The following is an 18,024-nucleotide window of genomic DNA, read 5'->3' on the forward strand; positions in this document are numbered from 1 at the left end:
AATTAATTCATATCTTTCAATAATCACTCTCAACGTGAATGGCCTAAACGCTCCCATAAAACGGCACAGGGTTGCAGATTGGATAAAAAGACAGGACCCATCCATATGCTGTCTACAAGAGACTCATTTTGAACCTAAAGATACATCCAGACTGAAAGTGAAGGGATGGAGATCCATTTTCCATGCCAGCAGACCTCAAAAGAAAGCGGGGGTAGCAATTCTTATATCAGACAAATTAGATTTTAAACTAAAATCTGTAATAAGAGACACAGAAGGACACTATATCATTTTTAAAGGGTCTATCCAACAAGAAGATCTAACAATTGTAAATATCTATGCCCCCAACATGGGAGCAGCCATCTATATAAGCCAACTGTTAACCAAAATAAAGAGTCATATTGATAACAATACGTTAATTGTAGGAGACCTCAATACTCCACTCTCAGCAATGGACAGATCATCTAAGCAGAAAATCAACAAGGAAACAAGAGCTTTGAATGATACATTGGACCAGATGGACCTCATAGATATTTACAGAACATTCCACCCTAAAACAACAGAATACTCATTCTTCTCGAGGGCACACGGAACTTTCTCCAGAATAGACCACACACTGGGTCACAAATCAGGTCTCAACCGATACCAAAAGATTGAGATTATTCCCTGCATATTCTCAGACCACAATGCTCTAAAACTGGAACTCAATCACAAGAAAACCTTTGCCAGAAATTCAAACACTTGGAAGCTAAAGACCACTCTGCTCGAGAATGTTTGGGTCAGCCAGGAAATCAAAGAAGAATTAAACAATTCATGGAAATCAATGAGAACAAAAACACATAGGTCCAAAACCTATGGGATACTGCAAAGGCGGTCCTACGGGGGAAATACATAGCCATCCAAGCCTCACTCAAAAAAATAGAAAAATCCCGAATTCACCAACTAACTCTACACCTTAAAGAACTAGAGAAAAAGCAACAAACAATGCCTAAGGCACGCGTTAGAAGAGAAATAATTAAAATTAGAGCAGAGATCAATGAATTAGAAACCAGAAACACAGTAGATCAGATCAATGAAACTAGAAGTTGGTTCTTTGAAAGAATTAATAAGATTGATAAACCACTGGGCAGACTTATCCAAAAGAAGAGAGAAAGGACCCAAATTAATAAAATTATGAATGAAAGGGGAGAGATCACGACTAACACCAAGGAAATAGAAACAATTATTAGAAATTACTATCAACAACTATATGCCAATAAACTGAGCAATCTGGATGAAATGGAGGCCTTCCTGGAAACCTATAAGCTGCCAAGACTGAAACAGGAAGAAATTGACAACCTGAGTAGGCCAATAACCAGTAACGAGATTGAAGCAGTGATCAAAAACCTCCCAAAAAACAAGAGTCCGGGGCCTGATGGATTCCCTGGGGAATTCTACCAAACATTCAAAGAAGAAATAATACCTGTTCTACTGAAGCTGTTTCAAAAAATAGAAACAGAAGGAAAACTTGCAAACTCATTCTATGAGGCCAGCATTACCTTAATCCCCAAACCAGGCAAAGACCCCATCAAAAAGGAGAATTTCAGACCGATATCCCTGATGAATATGGATTCCAAAATCCTCAACAAAATCCTAGCTAATAGTATCCAACAATACATTAAAAGGATCATCCACCACGACCAAGTGGGATTTATCCCCGGGATGCAAGGGTGGTTCAATGTTCACAAATCAATCAGTGTGATAGAACACATTAATAAGAGGAGGGAGAAGAACAATATGGTCCTCTCAATTGATGCAGAAAAAGCATTTAACAAAATACAACATCCTTTCCTGATTAAAACTCTCCAGAGTATAGGGATAGAGGGAACATTCCTCAAGCTCGTAAAATCCATCTATGAAAAACCCACAGCAAATATCGTCCTCAATGGGGAAAAGCTGAGAGCCTTTCCCTTAAGATCAGGAACACGTCAATGGTGCCCACTCTCACCACTGTTGTTCAACATAGTACTAGAAGTCCTAGCAACAGCAATCAGACAACAAACAGAAATAAAAGGTATTCAAATTGGCAAAGAAGAAGTCAAACTCTCTCTTTTCACAGACGACATGATACTTTATGTGGAAAACCCAAAAGACTCCACCCCCAAATTACTAGAACTCATCCAGCAATTCAGTAATGTGGCAGGACACAAAATCAATGCACAGAAATCAGTTGCTTCCTTATACACTAACAACACAACTGTAGAAAGAGAAATTAGAGAAACGATCCCATTTACAATAGCACCAAAAACCATAAGATACCTCAGAATAAACCTAACCAAAGAGGTAAAGGATCTATACTCTAGGAACTACAAAACACTCATGAAAGAAATTGAAGAAGACACAAAAAGATGGAAAAATATTCCATGCTCATGGATCGGAAGAATAAACATTGTTAAAATGTCTATGCTACCCAGAGCAATCTATACCTTCAATGCCATCCCAATCAAAATTCCACTGACATTTTTCAAAATGCTGGAACAAACAATCCTAAAATTTGTATGGAATCAGAAAAGACCCCGAATTGCCAAGGAAATGTTGAAAAAAAAAACAAAGCTGGGGGCATCACATTGCCCGATTGCAAGCTATATTACAAAGCTGTGATCACCAAGACAGCATGGTCCTGGCACAAAAACAGACATACAGACCAATGGAACAGAACAGAGAACCCAGATATGGACCCTCAACTCTATGGTCAAATAATCTTTGACAAAGCAGGAAAAAACATGCAATGGAAAAAAGACAGTCTCTTCAATAAATGGTGCTGGGAAAATTGGACAGCCCCATGCAGAAGAATGAAACTCGACCATTCTCTAACACCATTCACAAAGATAAACTCAAAGTGGATGGAAGACCTCAATGTGAGACAGGAATCCATCAAAATCCTACAAGAGAACATAGGCAATAACCTCTTTGACATCACCCACAGCAACTTCTTTCAAGATACATCTCCAAAAGCTAGTGAAACAAAAGCAAAAATGAACTTTTGGGACTTCATCAAGATAAAAAGCTTCTGCACAGCAAAGGAAACAGTCAACAAAACAAAGAGGCAACCCACAGAATGGGAGAAGATATTTGCAAATGACACTACAGATAAAGGGCTGGTATCCAAGATCTATAAAGAACTTCTCAAACTCAACACCCAAAAAACAAATAATCAAGTCACAAAGTGGGCAGAAGATATGAAAAGACACTTCTCTGAAGAAGACATACAAATGGCTAACAGACACAGAAAAAATGTTCATCATCATTAGCCATCAGGGAAATCCAAATCAAAACCACACTGAGATATCACCTTACACCAGTTAGAATGGCAAAAAAGGACAGGGAAAGAAACAACAAATGGTGGAGAGGTTGTGGAGAAAGGGGAACCCTCTTACACTGTTGGTGGTAATGCAAGTTGGTACAGCCACTTTGGAAAACAGTGTGGAGGTTCCTCAAAAATTTAAAAATAGAGCTACCCTATGACCCAGCAATTGCACTCCTGTGTATTTACCCCAAAGACACAGATGTAGTGAAAAGAAGGGCCATGTGCACCCCAATGTTCATAGCAGCAATGTCCACAATAGCCAAACTGTGGAAAGAGCCAAGATGCCCTTCAACAGATGAATGGATAAAGAAGATGTGGTCCATATATACAATGGAATATTACTCAGCCATCAGAAAAGATGAATACCCAACTTTCACATCAACATGGATGGGACTGGAGGAGATTATGCTAAGTGAAATAAGTCAAGCAGAGAAAATCAATTATCATATGGTTTCACTTATTTGTGGAACATGAGGAATAACATGGAGGACGTTAGGAGAAGGAAGGGAAAAATGGGGGGGGGGCGGAATTGGAGGGACAGATGAACCATGAGAGACTATGGACCTGAGAAACAAACAGGGTTTTAGAGGGGAGGGGGGAGGGGGGATTTGTTGGCCCGGTGATGGGTACTAAGGAGGGCACGTACTGCATGGAGCACTGGGTGTTATACGAAAACAATGGATCGTGGATCACTACATCAAAAACTAATGATGTATTGTATGGTGACTAACATAACATAATAAAATTTAAAAAAATTAAAAATTAAAAAAATTTTTAAAAAATTAAGAATAAAAAATAAAATGTATTAGCCCCAAAATCATCTCCAGATGGCTCTAATCTTGTGGGGAAGAATTTAATTTTGAAAAAAAATAGTCTTCATGGATTTGTCTAACATTCATAATGAGTAACTCTTAGGAGCCTGGCACAAGGTTGGGCACGGGAATATAAGGAAGAATATGGCAGATGCAGTCCGTGGCGTCCTCCTGCCTGTAAGAAAACACCCCTTGGACATCCAACAGTCACACAAACTCAAAACCAGACACTGAATGCACACCAGGGTCAACACTGCACATACAAAACAAGAGCTGGACTCCCCACCAGAAAAGCAGAGGGGATGCAGCACTTGATGAGGTGAAGCTGAGGGATCTGCAGGACAGCAAGGAGGAAGAAAAACTTGTGAGGGCAAAAAATCAAAATTTATTTCCTCTGACACCTGATACCGTCTCTGAAACATAAGCAGTGAAAGCAGCCTGTTACGATGGCATTTCCTGGGACTACACTTGCAATTAAATATCGGTTTATAGTTGTCTCATTTATTCATGAGCAAGGAGGAATAAAATGTTCCATATTTCTAAATTTCTCAGAAAACTAAAGATTAGGCCCTTCAAATCTAATGAATTTAATATTGACCTCTGTCATAACCATCTTCAAAAAATATGCGGTTTTCCCTTCTTGTGCTGTTAAATAGAACCCATAGGGCACACCTGCACACCTCTCATCGTCTAGCTCAGGCGCATTCCGTGCTCACCCTGCCATATCATCAGTGAAAGCCCAAGACTCTGGGGTACCTTGGGGTATTGTTCCCTACATTGAATAACACTAGGTACCATGCTTTTTTAAAATACAGTTTTATTAAATATGGAGTCAATGCAAATACACATCTTTTAAATGTATGTAGGGTATTAAAAAAAAAAAAAAAAACCCAATTCAGTGACTAGCTGTGTGGCCATCACCCAGTATAAGAAAAAAAGCCTCGCCGTTAGCATAGAAATTCCCTGTGGGCCACTGCTGGGTCCCATCCTTTTCCCTTTTCCTTCAGGGATCATCACTGTCCTGAATGATGTGTTTATCATTCCCTCTCTTCTCTTTGGCTTTACGATACTTACATCCACAACTTCCATACTGTTTAGCTTTATGTTTTTGAACTTCGTAGATAGGAAATCACAGCATATGTATCCTTTTGCAACTTGCTTTTTCCCTCCGTTCCACATTATCTTCCGACACTTATCTGTGCTGTTTTACAGCTGTGGCATCCATTTTCACAGAATAATGTGCCATTACGTGGACATTCAAAATTTGCTTATCCATTTTACTGTTGGATATTTAGGGTCTTTTTTTTTTTTTTTTAAGCAATACACTGCTATGGACATTCTTGGGAATGTCTCCTGGTACATAGGTGCAAGGATTCTATAGAACATAGACCTAACATACATTTAGAAATGGAATTGCTAAGAATGCACATGTTCAACTGTACCACACGTTCAACTTTACTAGGAAGCAAATGGACTTTTCCAGAAAATGCACAAATCTATCACAAATGCAATTACTGGGTATGGGGGAATGTTCAATTTACTAGGAAACACTTTGGAAAAATAAGATTTCTAAACTGATTCTACCAGTTTATACTCCCACCCACAGCAGGTAAATGTCGCGCTGCTCCACATCCTCACCTCACCATGTGATAGCGTCAGGTAATTTTTGATTTTGGCTAATCTGCCATATAAAATATTTCAGTTTTATTCTAATTTGCATTTCCTTCATTACTAATGGAGTTGAGCATCTTTGTCCACTTTTAGTTTTCTTCGTGAAATCATTTGTCCTTTTCTCCGTTGGGTTGCTTGTTTGTCTTTCATTAGTTATATGTGTCTATGTGCATGTGTGTGTATCTGCACATATATGCACATATATGATCAGGACCTTTATTAATGATATGTTAGATATTTTCACCGTTTATGGCTTGTTTTTTCACTTTCCTTATGGCATTATTGATAAATTGGTGTTCTTAATTTAAGCGAAATATAATTTATCCATTTTCTCCTATAAAGTGCAAAAGTTTTGCACTTTCTGTGCCTTGTTTATCAAATCCCTTTCTACCCCAGACTTGTAAGGATATTTGATTATATCATTTTACTTAAAGTTATATACTTTTGCCTTTCACATTTATGTTATTGGTCTACCAAGGCTCTGTTCATGATATAAGGGTCCATTTTCTTGCTCATAAATAAAACTATTGTCCCAGTGCCATTTATTAAACTGTTCATCCTTGGGCACCTGGGTGGCTCAGTCAGTTAAGTGCCTTCCTTTGGCTCAGGTCATGATCCCAGGGTCCTGGGATGGAGCCCCATGTTGGGCTCCCTGCTCAGCGGGAAGTCTGCTTCTCCCTCTCCCTCTGCTGCTCATCCTTTCTCATGCTCTCTCTCTCAAATACATAAAAAAATCTTTAAAAGAAATAAAAAATAAAATGTTCATCCTTTCCTCATCAGTTTGCCAGGACACGAATGCCTATATCAGTGTGTCATCTTAAACTTTAAATTTTATTTATTTATTTTAAAGATTTTATTTATTTATTTGAGATAGAGAATGAGGTAGAGAGAGAGCATGAGAGGGGGGAGGGTCAGAGGGAGAAGCAGACTCCCTGCCGAGCAGGGAGCCCGATGTGGGACTCGATCCCGGGACTCCAGGATCGTGACCTGAGCCGAAGGCAGTCGCTTAACCAACTGAGCCACCCAGGCGCCCAAACTTTAAATTTTAAATTGTTTTTGCTATGTCGCTCTTCCTCCATCTCCTCTGGAACTCTGACAAGGAGTACGATAGCCCTTCTGGCCCAGAGCTCCATCCTTCTTAACCTTCTTCCCTCTTTTCCTCTCTATCTCTCCATGCTACAGCTAAATAATTTGTTCAAATCTGTCTCTGCTGTTATGTATCAAATCACCTGTTAAATCCCTTAAAGTTTTATTTTTATTATTATATTGTTCATTTCTAGTATCCAGTGCTTTTTTCAGATTTGCTTGGTCATTACATGGCCTTTTGCTTCTTACTTAGATTTCCATCACTTCTTTCATCTCTTTATAATACATTAGACATACTTAATCCATATTTGGAATCTAATCATTATCATTTCTAAATCCTTTGAGAGTCTGTTTCTGCTTTCTGTTTGACTTTGCTGGCTCTTCTTCATGGTAGTATGTTTTCTGGTATATTTTATAACTTTTCACTTTTCCTTGGATCCTTATTAGTATGAATTCTTTGACAGCAATATTAAAGCTCTGTTCTTCTGGATTAAAACTTACCTTTGTTTCTGCTAGGCACTGGAATGCAATACCAACCTGGCACCATTTTAAAATAAATTATTTGTGTGAGGTGCTTGGATCATCCATGTGATCCAGGGTGAAGAAGGGCTGCAAAGCCACACCGAGGTTTGAGGCAGGAGTTCTCTGTGCAGTCCCCTTAGTGGGGATGGTGTTGATTGAGTGTGGTTAGTTAATCCTAAGAGGAGGATGTGGCTTCTTGAAGTCCCAGATCAAGTGGAGAGGCTCCTGTTAGACTTCCCACATTGTACTCTGTCTGCCATTCCCTGTGCACAGAGACCATTAAAGACAAAGAACCCCACATGCACCCCGATGTTTATAGCAGCAATGTCCACAACAGCCAAACTTTGGAAAGAGCCCAGATGTCCACTGACAGATGAATGAATAAAGAAGATGTGGCATATATATACAATGGAATATTACTCAGCCATCAAAAAGAACGAAATCTTGTCATTTGCAACGACGTGGATGGAACGACAGGGTATTATGCTAAACGAAATAATTCGGTTAGAGAAAGACAATTATCATATGATTTCACTCATATGTGGAATTTAAGAAACATAAAAGATGATCATAGGGGAAGGGAGGGAAAAATAAAATAAGATGAAACCAGAGAGGGAAACAAGCCATAAGAGACTCTTAATCATAGGCAACAAACTGAGGGTTCCTGGAGTGGAGGTGGGTCGGGGGATGGGGTAACTGGGTGATGGGCATTAAGGAGGGCACACAATGTAATGAGCACTGGGTGTTATATGCAACTGATGAATCACTAAATTCTATCTCTGAAACTAATAATATAGTATATGTTAACTAAATTGAATTTTAAAAATAGACAAAGCCCCCATGTTCCTCTTTTGCTGTTGGCCATTGTTTGTTGCTTTTTGCTACTATCGATGAGACTTCTCTAGATGCCCCAGCCCTCTGTAGATCTTCTATTTCTAACCTGTATTTTTTTTTTTTGCCATTGTGCTTTATAAAACAACACACAATTTACCATCTTAACCATTTTTAAGTGTACAGTTCAGTGTATTAACTATATCCATATTGTTGTAAAATAGATCTCTAGAACTTCTTCATCTTCCCAAACTGAAACTCTGTCTCCATTAAATACTAACTCTCCATTCTGCCTCCTGCCCCTGGCAACCACATTTCTACTTTCTATCTTTATGTTTTGACGACTTTAGGTACCTCCTATAAGTGGAATCATAGGGTATTTGTCTTTTTGTGACTGGCTTATTTCATTTAGCATAATGACCTCAAGGTTTATCCATGTTGTAGCAGGTGTCAGACTTCCTGCCTTTTTAAGGCTGAATACTCCATTGTAAGGATGCACCACATTCTGTTCATGCATTCATCGGTCTATGGACGCTTGGGTTGCTTCCACCCCTTGGCTAGTGCGAATAATGCTGCTATGACCACAGGCATGTAGATACCTGTTTGAGTCCCAGCTTTAGATTCTTCTGGATATATATCCAGACGTGGAAGTGCTAGATCATTCTAATCTGTACTTTTACTTGTTTGCTTGGGCCCTGTATTTTTCCAAAAAGGATGTAAAATAGGCTGTAATTTCCTGTAGGCTGAAGCACACAAAAGACAGGAGACCGGTAAGAAGGGCCAAGACCAGAAAAGGGATGAGGACAGTACAGAAGAGCAACCATGGGGGAGGGGGTGGTTGCTGCCTTTTAAAGGTCACACACATTTCTCCCTGACTTAGACAGCAGAAGGTTAGATTTGGGCAGATTTTTTTTCTCAATTCAGTGAAAGTCACTGGTGTCAGAATGCCTGGCTTGCATCAGGGTGGCACAGCTCCTTCACTAGACACCATGGCAGAGCCCTCCAAGGAGGCCCATTTTACCACCTCTTTGTTCCCAGATACTAATGCACTGACTCAGCTATGGAACATGAAGTTATTATTCAGATTATAAAATATTAATGCAAAAGGCATTTCAAGGGACAGTTGTTCCATCATGACGGCAATATACAGGACAGCCTTATGCAGGATGGATTGGCTGTATTATTGCAGGAAAGTTGAGATGGCAAGTGCTGCTTGTGTCTGGGATTCTATTCCAGCGTGAAAGAGAGCGTAGCGGAAACTGTGTCATGTCAGCAAGAAGAGCATCTTCTGTTAATGACAAGGAATTCGTGGTTTATAGTAAACCTCCCCCCAACAGAAGGGATCTTTTTCCTTTATGTTCCATGGACAAAGAGTGGCAGGGCTACCACAGTTTACTGTTTTGTGATGTGGGAATTCACCTAGGATGCATAAATAGGTCAAGGGCAAGCAGCAGCGAAGATGAGAGCATTCTTCGGGATTATAAGAAAAATAAAATCACATGAAGATCACATCGACATCATTTGCAAAAGTTATTAAAGATTCTGGTAAATTGTGCTATTTATTGCTCCTTAAATAAAAATCCTTGTTTAAAAAAAATCTCAGCATTTAATGCAAAGGAAAAAGGACTTGGCTTCTATATTAGTTTCAGAGTGGGTGGCTGAAACAACACAAATGTTCTGAAGGCTGGAAGTCTGAGTCTTCTGAGGCCTTTCTCCTTTGCTTGTCAATGGCTGTCTTCTCTGTGTCCTCTCGTGGTCTTTCCCCCGTGTGTATCTGCATCCCGATCCCCTCTTTTTAGAGGGATACCAGCGATGTTGGGTTAGGGCCAACCCTAATGACCTCTTTTTAACTCAATTACCTCTTTAAAGATCCTCTCTCCAAATACAGCCACATTCTGAGGTACAAATCAGCCCATAACTTAACTTCCTTGATGAGAAAATAAGGTTCATGGAATTTCATTTTTTGCCTTAGCTACCAAGGAACCTCAGAGCTAAATGTTTCAATGGATTATAGCAATTATTCATAGCCTGTTTTCTGGTACAAATTTCAAATTGAAATTTTTCTCATCATTTCAATCATTCATTTACTCTCTCATCCAACAAATATTTTTTGTACAGATTATCTAAGAACTATATGCTGAGAATTCAAAGGATAACAAGACAGAGTTTCTAGCTTAAAGGGGTTTAACAACTCCAGGGGGTAGACAAGCAAACTAACCATGAGAACACGGTGACACACATACACAAGTATAAATATATCGATGCCTGTATATCTAGAAAAAGAGAGAGAAGTGAGCCATGGGAGTGTGTAAGTTAGATAACACTGGAGGGAGTTGGGAGTAAGGGGTCTAGGGCAGAGCTCCTGGATAGCATCAGCAATGACAGCGCTGGCAGAGGTAGGACTCACAATGGAGACCAAGTCTCTGATTTATGTGAATGCATAGACACACTGGCCAAAACGCTCTTTCTGTCTCTGACTCATTAATTAAGCCTTACCGAAGAACCACCATGTCACATTGCCCAGTAGGCCAGGCTCACAAATTTTATTCTCCTGTTTCAAAAAAGAGATTAGCAAAAACAGAGTGACAGGGTGTAAGTTGAACACAAGTTCTTTTGAAGAAACAAGATAAATGCATTGCTCACACTCCCCATAAGGATCTGTATTTACAGCATAATATTCAAGGCTCCCTTCATGAATCTAAATTATCTGTAACAATTTAAATGATGATTAGCATATTCAGCTTAAGAAGGTAGGCAAATGCACACACATATATATGGTACATTTCAGAAATATTTTTTGGTAATATTAAAATATTTAAGAATGTAAAGGTCCATCCCTCTCCCCCAAGCTACCTGAAAAGTTCTACTGTTCAAAATAATGGTACCTTCAAGAGCTCCATATAAATAATAAGAATTTGGGAGCACCTGGGTTGCATCCAACTCTTGACTTCAGCTCAGGTCATGATCTTAAGGTTGTGAGATGGAGTCCCGAGTTAGGTCCTTTGCTGGGCATGAGCCTGCTTGAGATTATCTCTCTCCCCTCTGCCCCTCTGTCCCTCCCCAACTCAAACATTCTCTTTCTCTCAAAAAAAAATTTTTTTTATGGTGTTAATCATTACCACTGATTATATGGCATAATTTTGCCATATAGTATCTCTAATCCTCAAAACCTTACAAGAACTCCTCCACATAGGTGCTATTATCCCAGTTTAAAATGTGAGGAACTGAGGCTCTAAGAGGTCAGGTTGCTTCCCCCCAGGCCCTACTCTAGGAAGAGGACTGTGGGACACTGAAGCCTGGTTTCCTTCTGCAGTCTCACTTAGGGGAACCCAGGAGAATCCACAGCTTAGACAGTGCTCACCGGTAAGGCGAGAGCCACCTGCACAGCAAAACACTTCAAGACACAATACATATGAGTCCAATTGTAGAGAAACAAATTAAAAACACAAATTTGAAAAGGAAACCATCAGAAAATGGACACTGACAAAAATAATTAGGACAGGCAATAATGGATATCCAATACTATGTTATTTCAAAGAATTTTAAAGTCAGACTTAAGACTGGAAGCATGAACTGTACCTAATAAAAGCTAAAATATAAAGGAGGGCTTGTTATGTAGAGAAGAGCAAGCGACCAGGTCTACGGAATCCTCAACGCCAGAACAGACACGGGTGGATTTAAGTTGTAGGCCTCCTGTGAATGGCAGAAGTGTCTTGAAAACTCCTGAAGGGAGAGGTCGAGGAGTGAAGAGGACACAGTAGAGGTAGCAGTCCTGTGTGGCACTATGTGTCCTTCCCAAGAGCTGTCAAATCCAGTGCAGGGAAGGTGGAGTGGAAAGGGACTGTTTGGTGTCAGAAGTGGGCTCATGAGACATCATGGCAGAAGCATCTGAGAAGGAGATGAGCAGAACTGAATCCCAGTAGTGAGTGACCAAAGGACAAAGTAAAAGGAACACTGGGCTGGGAAGAGTCCAGCCAATGCCCCAAACACCAGGGCCTTCTGCTCCGGTTTCCTTAGCTGGTAAATCCAAGGGAAAATAACACCTCACCTCCAAAATTTCCTATAAAGATAATGTGATGCCAAATATGAGATGTAATGAGACACCAAACACATGCCTTGCACATAACTAGTGTTCCTAATCTGCTAATGGAATGCTGGTTAAATCTGGATATGAACAACACTTTGAAGGATAAAAAACATAAAGCACACATGGGATACTGTTATAACAGTGGCTCTATTTGGCAGCCAAAATTCCAGTTTTGCAAAATTTTGCAAAAAGAAAAAAAAAGGAGTTTGTGAAATTTCAGGAATCATAACAAATCTTATGTTTAAAAAAAATAGACTTCCAAACATAAATGAAAAGTATGCATATATTCATTTTTTAAGTCAAAATATACTTTCCAGTAAATGAATACATAAGATGATCAGTGACTATGTTAAGGTATTATAATTGATATCTGTTTCATCTGCTAGTAAATGTCAATATTCTTGTACACATAATTGTTAATAAAACATTATATATATGGGGGCACCGGGGTGGCTCAGTCAGTTAAGCATCTGTCCTTTGCCCAGGTCATGATCTCAGGGTCCTGGGATGGAGCCCTGCATCGGGTTCCCTGTTCAGTGGGGAGCCTGCTTCTCTCTCTCCCCGCCTCCCACTCCATGCTCTCTCTCACTATGTCTCTCAAGTAAATAAATAAATAAAATCTTTAAAAAAAAAAACACTATATATACGACTTGATGCAAATTAGAGATCCAGGAATATGCTTTTACCTTTTAAAAATGTTTTAAATTTAAAAATAGCAATTCAGGGGCACCTGGGTGGCTCAGTCGTTAAGCGTCTGCCTTCAGTGCAGGTCATGATCCCAGGGTCCTGGGATCGAGCCCCACATCGGGCTCCCTGCTCGGCGGGAAGCCTGCTTCTCCCTCTCCCACTCCCCCTGCTTGTGTTCCCTCTCTCGCTGTGTCTCTCTCTGTCAAATAAATAAATAAAATCTTTAAAAAAAATAAATAAGTAAGTAAAAAATAATAAAAATAGCAATTCATGAACATATCATCACGGGAGAAAAAACACAAATGGTATATAGGGTAAAAGGTGAAAGTCTCCATTTTCATTAATCCTTTAATGATAGTAAATTGTGATGGAAATGCTACCTTTACATTAACCTAGAGCAACTGTCAGCCAGACCCAGTGCCGTGCACATCTTTGCAATGCTCACTGATCGGTTTAGGACCGATGAACCACCGGCTTTCATGCTACCCCTGATAACAATAATGCCACTCCTACAGACTTACAGAAAGCCTCAGTTTACAGAGTACTTTCACATACAATACTGTCTCATGTCTTAATGTGGGCAGGGTGAAGGGGTTTGAAGCCAGCTCAAGGTGAGGGTAAACGGAAGCAGAAATGTTGTACTCCCAAGGATCCAACACTGTCTTTCAGTGGACTGGGCCTGCCTCTCAACCAGTAGTGTAATAAAGATGCTTTAAGGGGATTACTCAAATACTACATAATGGTACAATGTAAAATTTTAAAGTCATGATTATGAATGGACAGACTATACCCAATGAGCTTAGAAATACATCATGGAGAAACTGAGGCCCTGAGAAGTACCAGTTTATGACACGGATGCATGGGACACTGTGACTGATAATACTCAAAGCCCCTCCATGCTAATCTGGAGTTCGGAGGACAGATTCCACCAACCCCACATGTGCCCAAGCTTTGTCCTTCTCTCGGTGCTCGGGTGCTAAGCTCTGGGGCCATGGTGACGGAACAGAACCTCTCCCACTCATCTGCCTCCTATAAAAAGAAGCTGACCAGTCCTACTGGGAGCTCCCCCTGCAAGGCTACTTCATTCATTTTTATTTGTGCCAGGGAAGAATTTCAAAGTCTTTTCTCTGGTGCGGGCCGGCCTCCTGGTCACCACCAGAGCCTGTAGGATATGGTCATCTGTTGCACTGAGAGGAATTTGCATAAGGTTGTGCTGGGGGGGACTCCCACCCCACAAGCTGCACTCAAGCAGCTGTGAAGGACAGAGGGAAGGTGGAGGGAGGAAAGGAAGTCACTAAAGAGTCTTGTCTTCAGAGCCCGATTTCCTGCTTGTTTTCTCTGAACTTCAGGACAACTCCTCGTGAGTTGCAGGACACCTGCTTTCTGTCTCACCACCCAGCCTTTGTCCAGGCGGTTTTTCTGCCTCGAGTCAGCTCATCCTCCACATTTTAGCTGAGCTGTCACCTCACCAAGGAAGCCTCCCTGATCTCGTGCATCCCGACCTGGGGCTTCCTGTGTCCCACAGCACCTGAGCCCATCCCGACCATAACCTCCATCAGAGCGAGCTGAATCGGCTGACCAGTGCTTGGAGGCAGGGGCTGGGTCCTTTTGCCGCTGTACTCCTGTCCCTAGCACAGAGCTACCAGTACATAAGCCTTCACTAAATAGACTGGGAGAATGAGCAGGAAACTAACTTCATTCTTCTTTTGTGGCCAAAACCTAATTGGTGATACCAGCTGAATTTGGAAAGCCAAGCAGGAGAAGTAAAGAATTGTTTCTGGTGTGAGACCTTTGTAAATATCTCCTCAGCGTCTAAATACGAGCCTGGATAGCAATCCTCATCCTTCTACTTCCACACCTACATAGAGTGAAACTTTAAAGTTTTTAAATTTTCCTTAAAAATTTAAATAAAGTTAAAAAGACTGGAGTTTGTCAATGAATCTGGTTAAGTAATTGCCAGTGAAACGCTAAATATGAATTCAGTTTTTTATACGCTCACATACATAATCACACCACTTAGAGAATTTCAAATGTAAAGAAGAGCGTGACTCTTTCTGATTTTTCCATGCAATATTTAGTTATTTCCAAGTTTCTGCTCTACCTGGGCTGTTTTTGAGATACAAAGTGTGTGGGTTTGCATCTCTGATCATCCAAAGTTCCTGGTTTCCCTGAGGCTCCATCATTCATAGCATCAGTGACATTCACATCTTCCCAAATGATGTGGGTATTTTTATGTAACTTTGCTCTCCTTGGAGATCCAACACTGACATCCCGGGAGGCAGGGAAGCACTGCAGGGAGCTGGAGCCTCCCCAGGCCTGTGTCAGGGAAAATGTCAGTGTCTCAGAGAAAACCCCCATTCTGCCCGCCCCCTGCCCTGGTGTACTTCAGCTTGTGGTGGGAACTAGTACTGGTGGCTGAGGGAGGGCTAGGCACAGGGCACAGCGTGGGAGGGTGCAGCTGAGGTCCAGGCCCACTGGAACACACGGAGGTACAGAAGAGACCGATGAACCAAAGGGAGTGGTGGAGAGGAGGAGGCCACAGAATGCACCCCAAGGAGTGCACCCTAACTGGGCAGGAACAGCCACTCCCCTATAGGCGCCACCAGCATACCCGGTGACCAGGATGGGGCCAGGCATCTGAGCCATGACCAGAGACGTCCCCCCTGGGTCTAGGAAAACTCCTTCCTGTACCCAGAAGCCCTGGAAAGGAGGAGAGGGAGGGGAGACTGAATACATGGAAGGGGAGAAATGCCCTAAAGACTGAGTTTTTGGATTCGCTGGATGCTGGTTCCCACAGAAACTCCTTCAAGCCCGGAAGGGCTGGTTCCACTCCATTGGCACTTCCCAGTCCTCTCTACCCGGTCAGCGGGATTCCAGAGCAATGCGTGGTCGGTTACAAGATAACATGACCGTTTCTTCACACATCTGACCAATTTCAACCCACGATGTTCTCAGGCATCTTGTGGGAAAACTTAGTTTGGAAATCATAAAAACAAATTTAAAACTGTATTTTTTTGTAAGCGAGTTGTCTAGAAGAAATCACAACATTGCCAGGAGGAAGATGAATACAGCAACAGAAAAACCTCACACTAACTTGCCAGCACCCCTCAGCCTGCACCAGCTGAAGCCATCTCTTTCCAAGGTCTAGCCCGGGTGTCCCCTCTTCTAAGGAGCCTTCTCCAGCCTCTCTGTCTGTAATGCCCTGCTTGAATCTGTAGCTCTAAGTTCATGTCCAGTGCTACTTCTTACCTCCCATGTAATCTTTTGCTTTGAATTCTTTGCTCTGCCTCTCCCAGAGTCATCCTCATAAAGGTGTACCGTATAAGTGAATGAGCATTAGTAAGTTACCTCTTGGTGAAATCACGGAAACCTTCATCTTTTAAGCCCCTTGATGACGTCATTTGCTCTAAGAATAAAATCTCTCTTCAAGTCAAGATTGTCTTTAAGAATCTCTGAATGTTTAGTATATAAGGCCGCCATAAATTAATAAAAAAAGAATCCAGGTATTTTCCAACCATGGTGAACAAAAGGCATTCCAGTCAAGGAAGCCCTTGTGGGATCTGTGCATCCTGGCAACCAAAGATTGATGTACATGAATTTCTAATGTGCTTGGAAGAGCAGTAAGACAATGACAATCCTGTTAGTGTCAATGAAGGATATCTGTTCCATAAATGTCGTTTTTCCCCACATTCATTCAGTAGGCTATCATGCAGTGATATGGCCACAACCCAGCAGCGGGGTAAACATCAGGGTAAGACCTGACTAATTTTGTCAGGCAATCTGACCACAAAACCGGTTTCAAGATCCCCGCTCCTGCAACATTCACAGTGCGGCCGGAACGTACCCGTGGGGCTTCTGTCGGGGTCCTCCGGGCCACCATGAGTAGCAGCTGTTGTTGAAGTGCGCTGACCGCTGGGTCTCCAGAAGAAGGATCCTGACTCTCGGATGTGGTGGTGCTGGAGGAACTGATCTGCATCTCTCTGGGGAGGGGAAAGAGACAAGCTCCGGTTACGTGGGAGTATGGACGTCGTCTGTTCGTTACAAACGAACACAGGACACTAGGGAGCAGCTAGGTCTTTGCAACCATTACCGCCTTACACGCACCGTTAGGGGCTGACATTCTGCATGTGCGATGCTATCTGCAGGCAGAAGGGCAATCACCCTGCACACGTTCAAATTACTCAGGCCGTCCAGAGTTGCCATGGGCGGGGGTAGGTAGGTAGATGGTTGGTGTTCTAGAGATGACGACCTTAATTTTCTACATAGTTAATGGATGGGGAGGTGAAAGCAATCATTTCTAGCTTCATAGTTTGTGAAAACAATAAAAAATAGTCTGGATAATTCCAAAGACAGCAATCAGGAAGAAACGCTGACTATCTACCATCTCTGCTACCGCCCCCAACCCCCAACACACTCCACATCCCCTCCTCGCCCCCCCCTCCACCCAAAGCAAAGAAAGTGCACAGGAGGTCCAAGAAATGCCTCAGGTAATTGGAAAAGAGGACATTACTAAATTAGTTGTAATCTATATTTAAGTAGTTTTATTGTCTTTAATCACATACAGTTTGACGGGACGTAAATTAATAAAACTCTTCCAGAAATCTCAAGCCTGGCATCTTTCCTTTGGCTCAGAAAGGAAAAACTAAGACACACTTCTCCATCTGCTTTTCTAGCGGGGTGCCGACAACCTTGAGGGGGCAATATTGACTGCCTACCCTACAGTCATTTCTAATAGAATTCCTGCTAACATAACTCCAATTTTATTCACTCATCCAAGACTATGGCTTCAGAAGAGAGACTAGGTCCCTCCCTAGTCCCCCAGGTCAATCCTGGTCATTTTACGTGCATCACTTTAACCCCATTTACCCTATGCCAGTACCTGGCTTTAGGAAGAGAGAACACATCCTAAGAGGCCACCGTGGAGCAAAGGAGAGATGGCTAAGGATAACAGGGAGCTCATGCACAAGTTTTTCTATTTCTTAAAA

The 18,024-nt window shown here is 41.6% G+C and overlaps 1 protein-coding gene across 1 annotated transcript in view; it reads right to left on the reverse strand.

Annotated features, from left to right (window-relative positions):
• The window catches only part of PCNX2 (pecanex 2), a 305,854-nt gene that overhangs the window by 230,341 nt on the left and 57,489 nt on the right, over window positions 1-18,024 (reverse strand). The window contains exon 9 of the mRNA XM_035008472.1: window positions 16,884-17,019. Coding sequence (XP_034864363.1) covers window positions 16,884-17,019 — 136 coding nt within the window. The remainder of the gene's footprint in view (window positions 1-16,883; window positions 17,020-18,024) is intronic.

This window comes from Mirounga leonina, unplaced genomic scaffold (assembly GCF_011800145.1).
Source record: "Mirounga leonina isolate KUSES-001 unplaced genomic scaffold, KU_Mleo_1.0 Mir_152, whole genome shotgun sequence".
NCBI lineage: Eukaryota > Metazoa > Chordata > Mammalia > Carnivora > Phocidae > Mirounga > Mirounga leonina.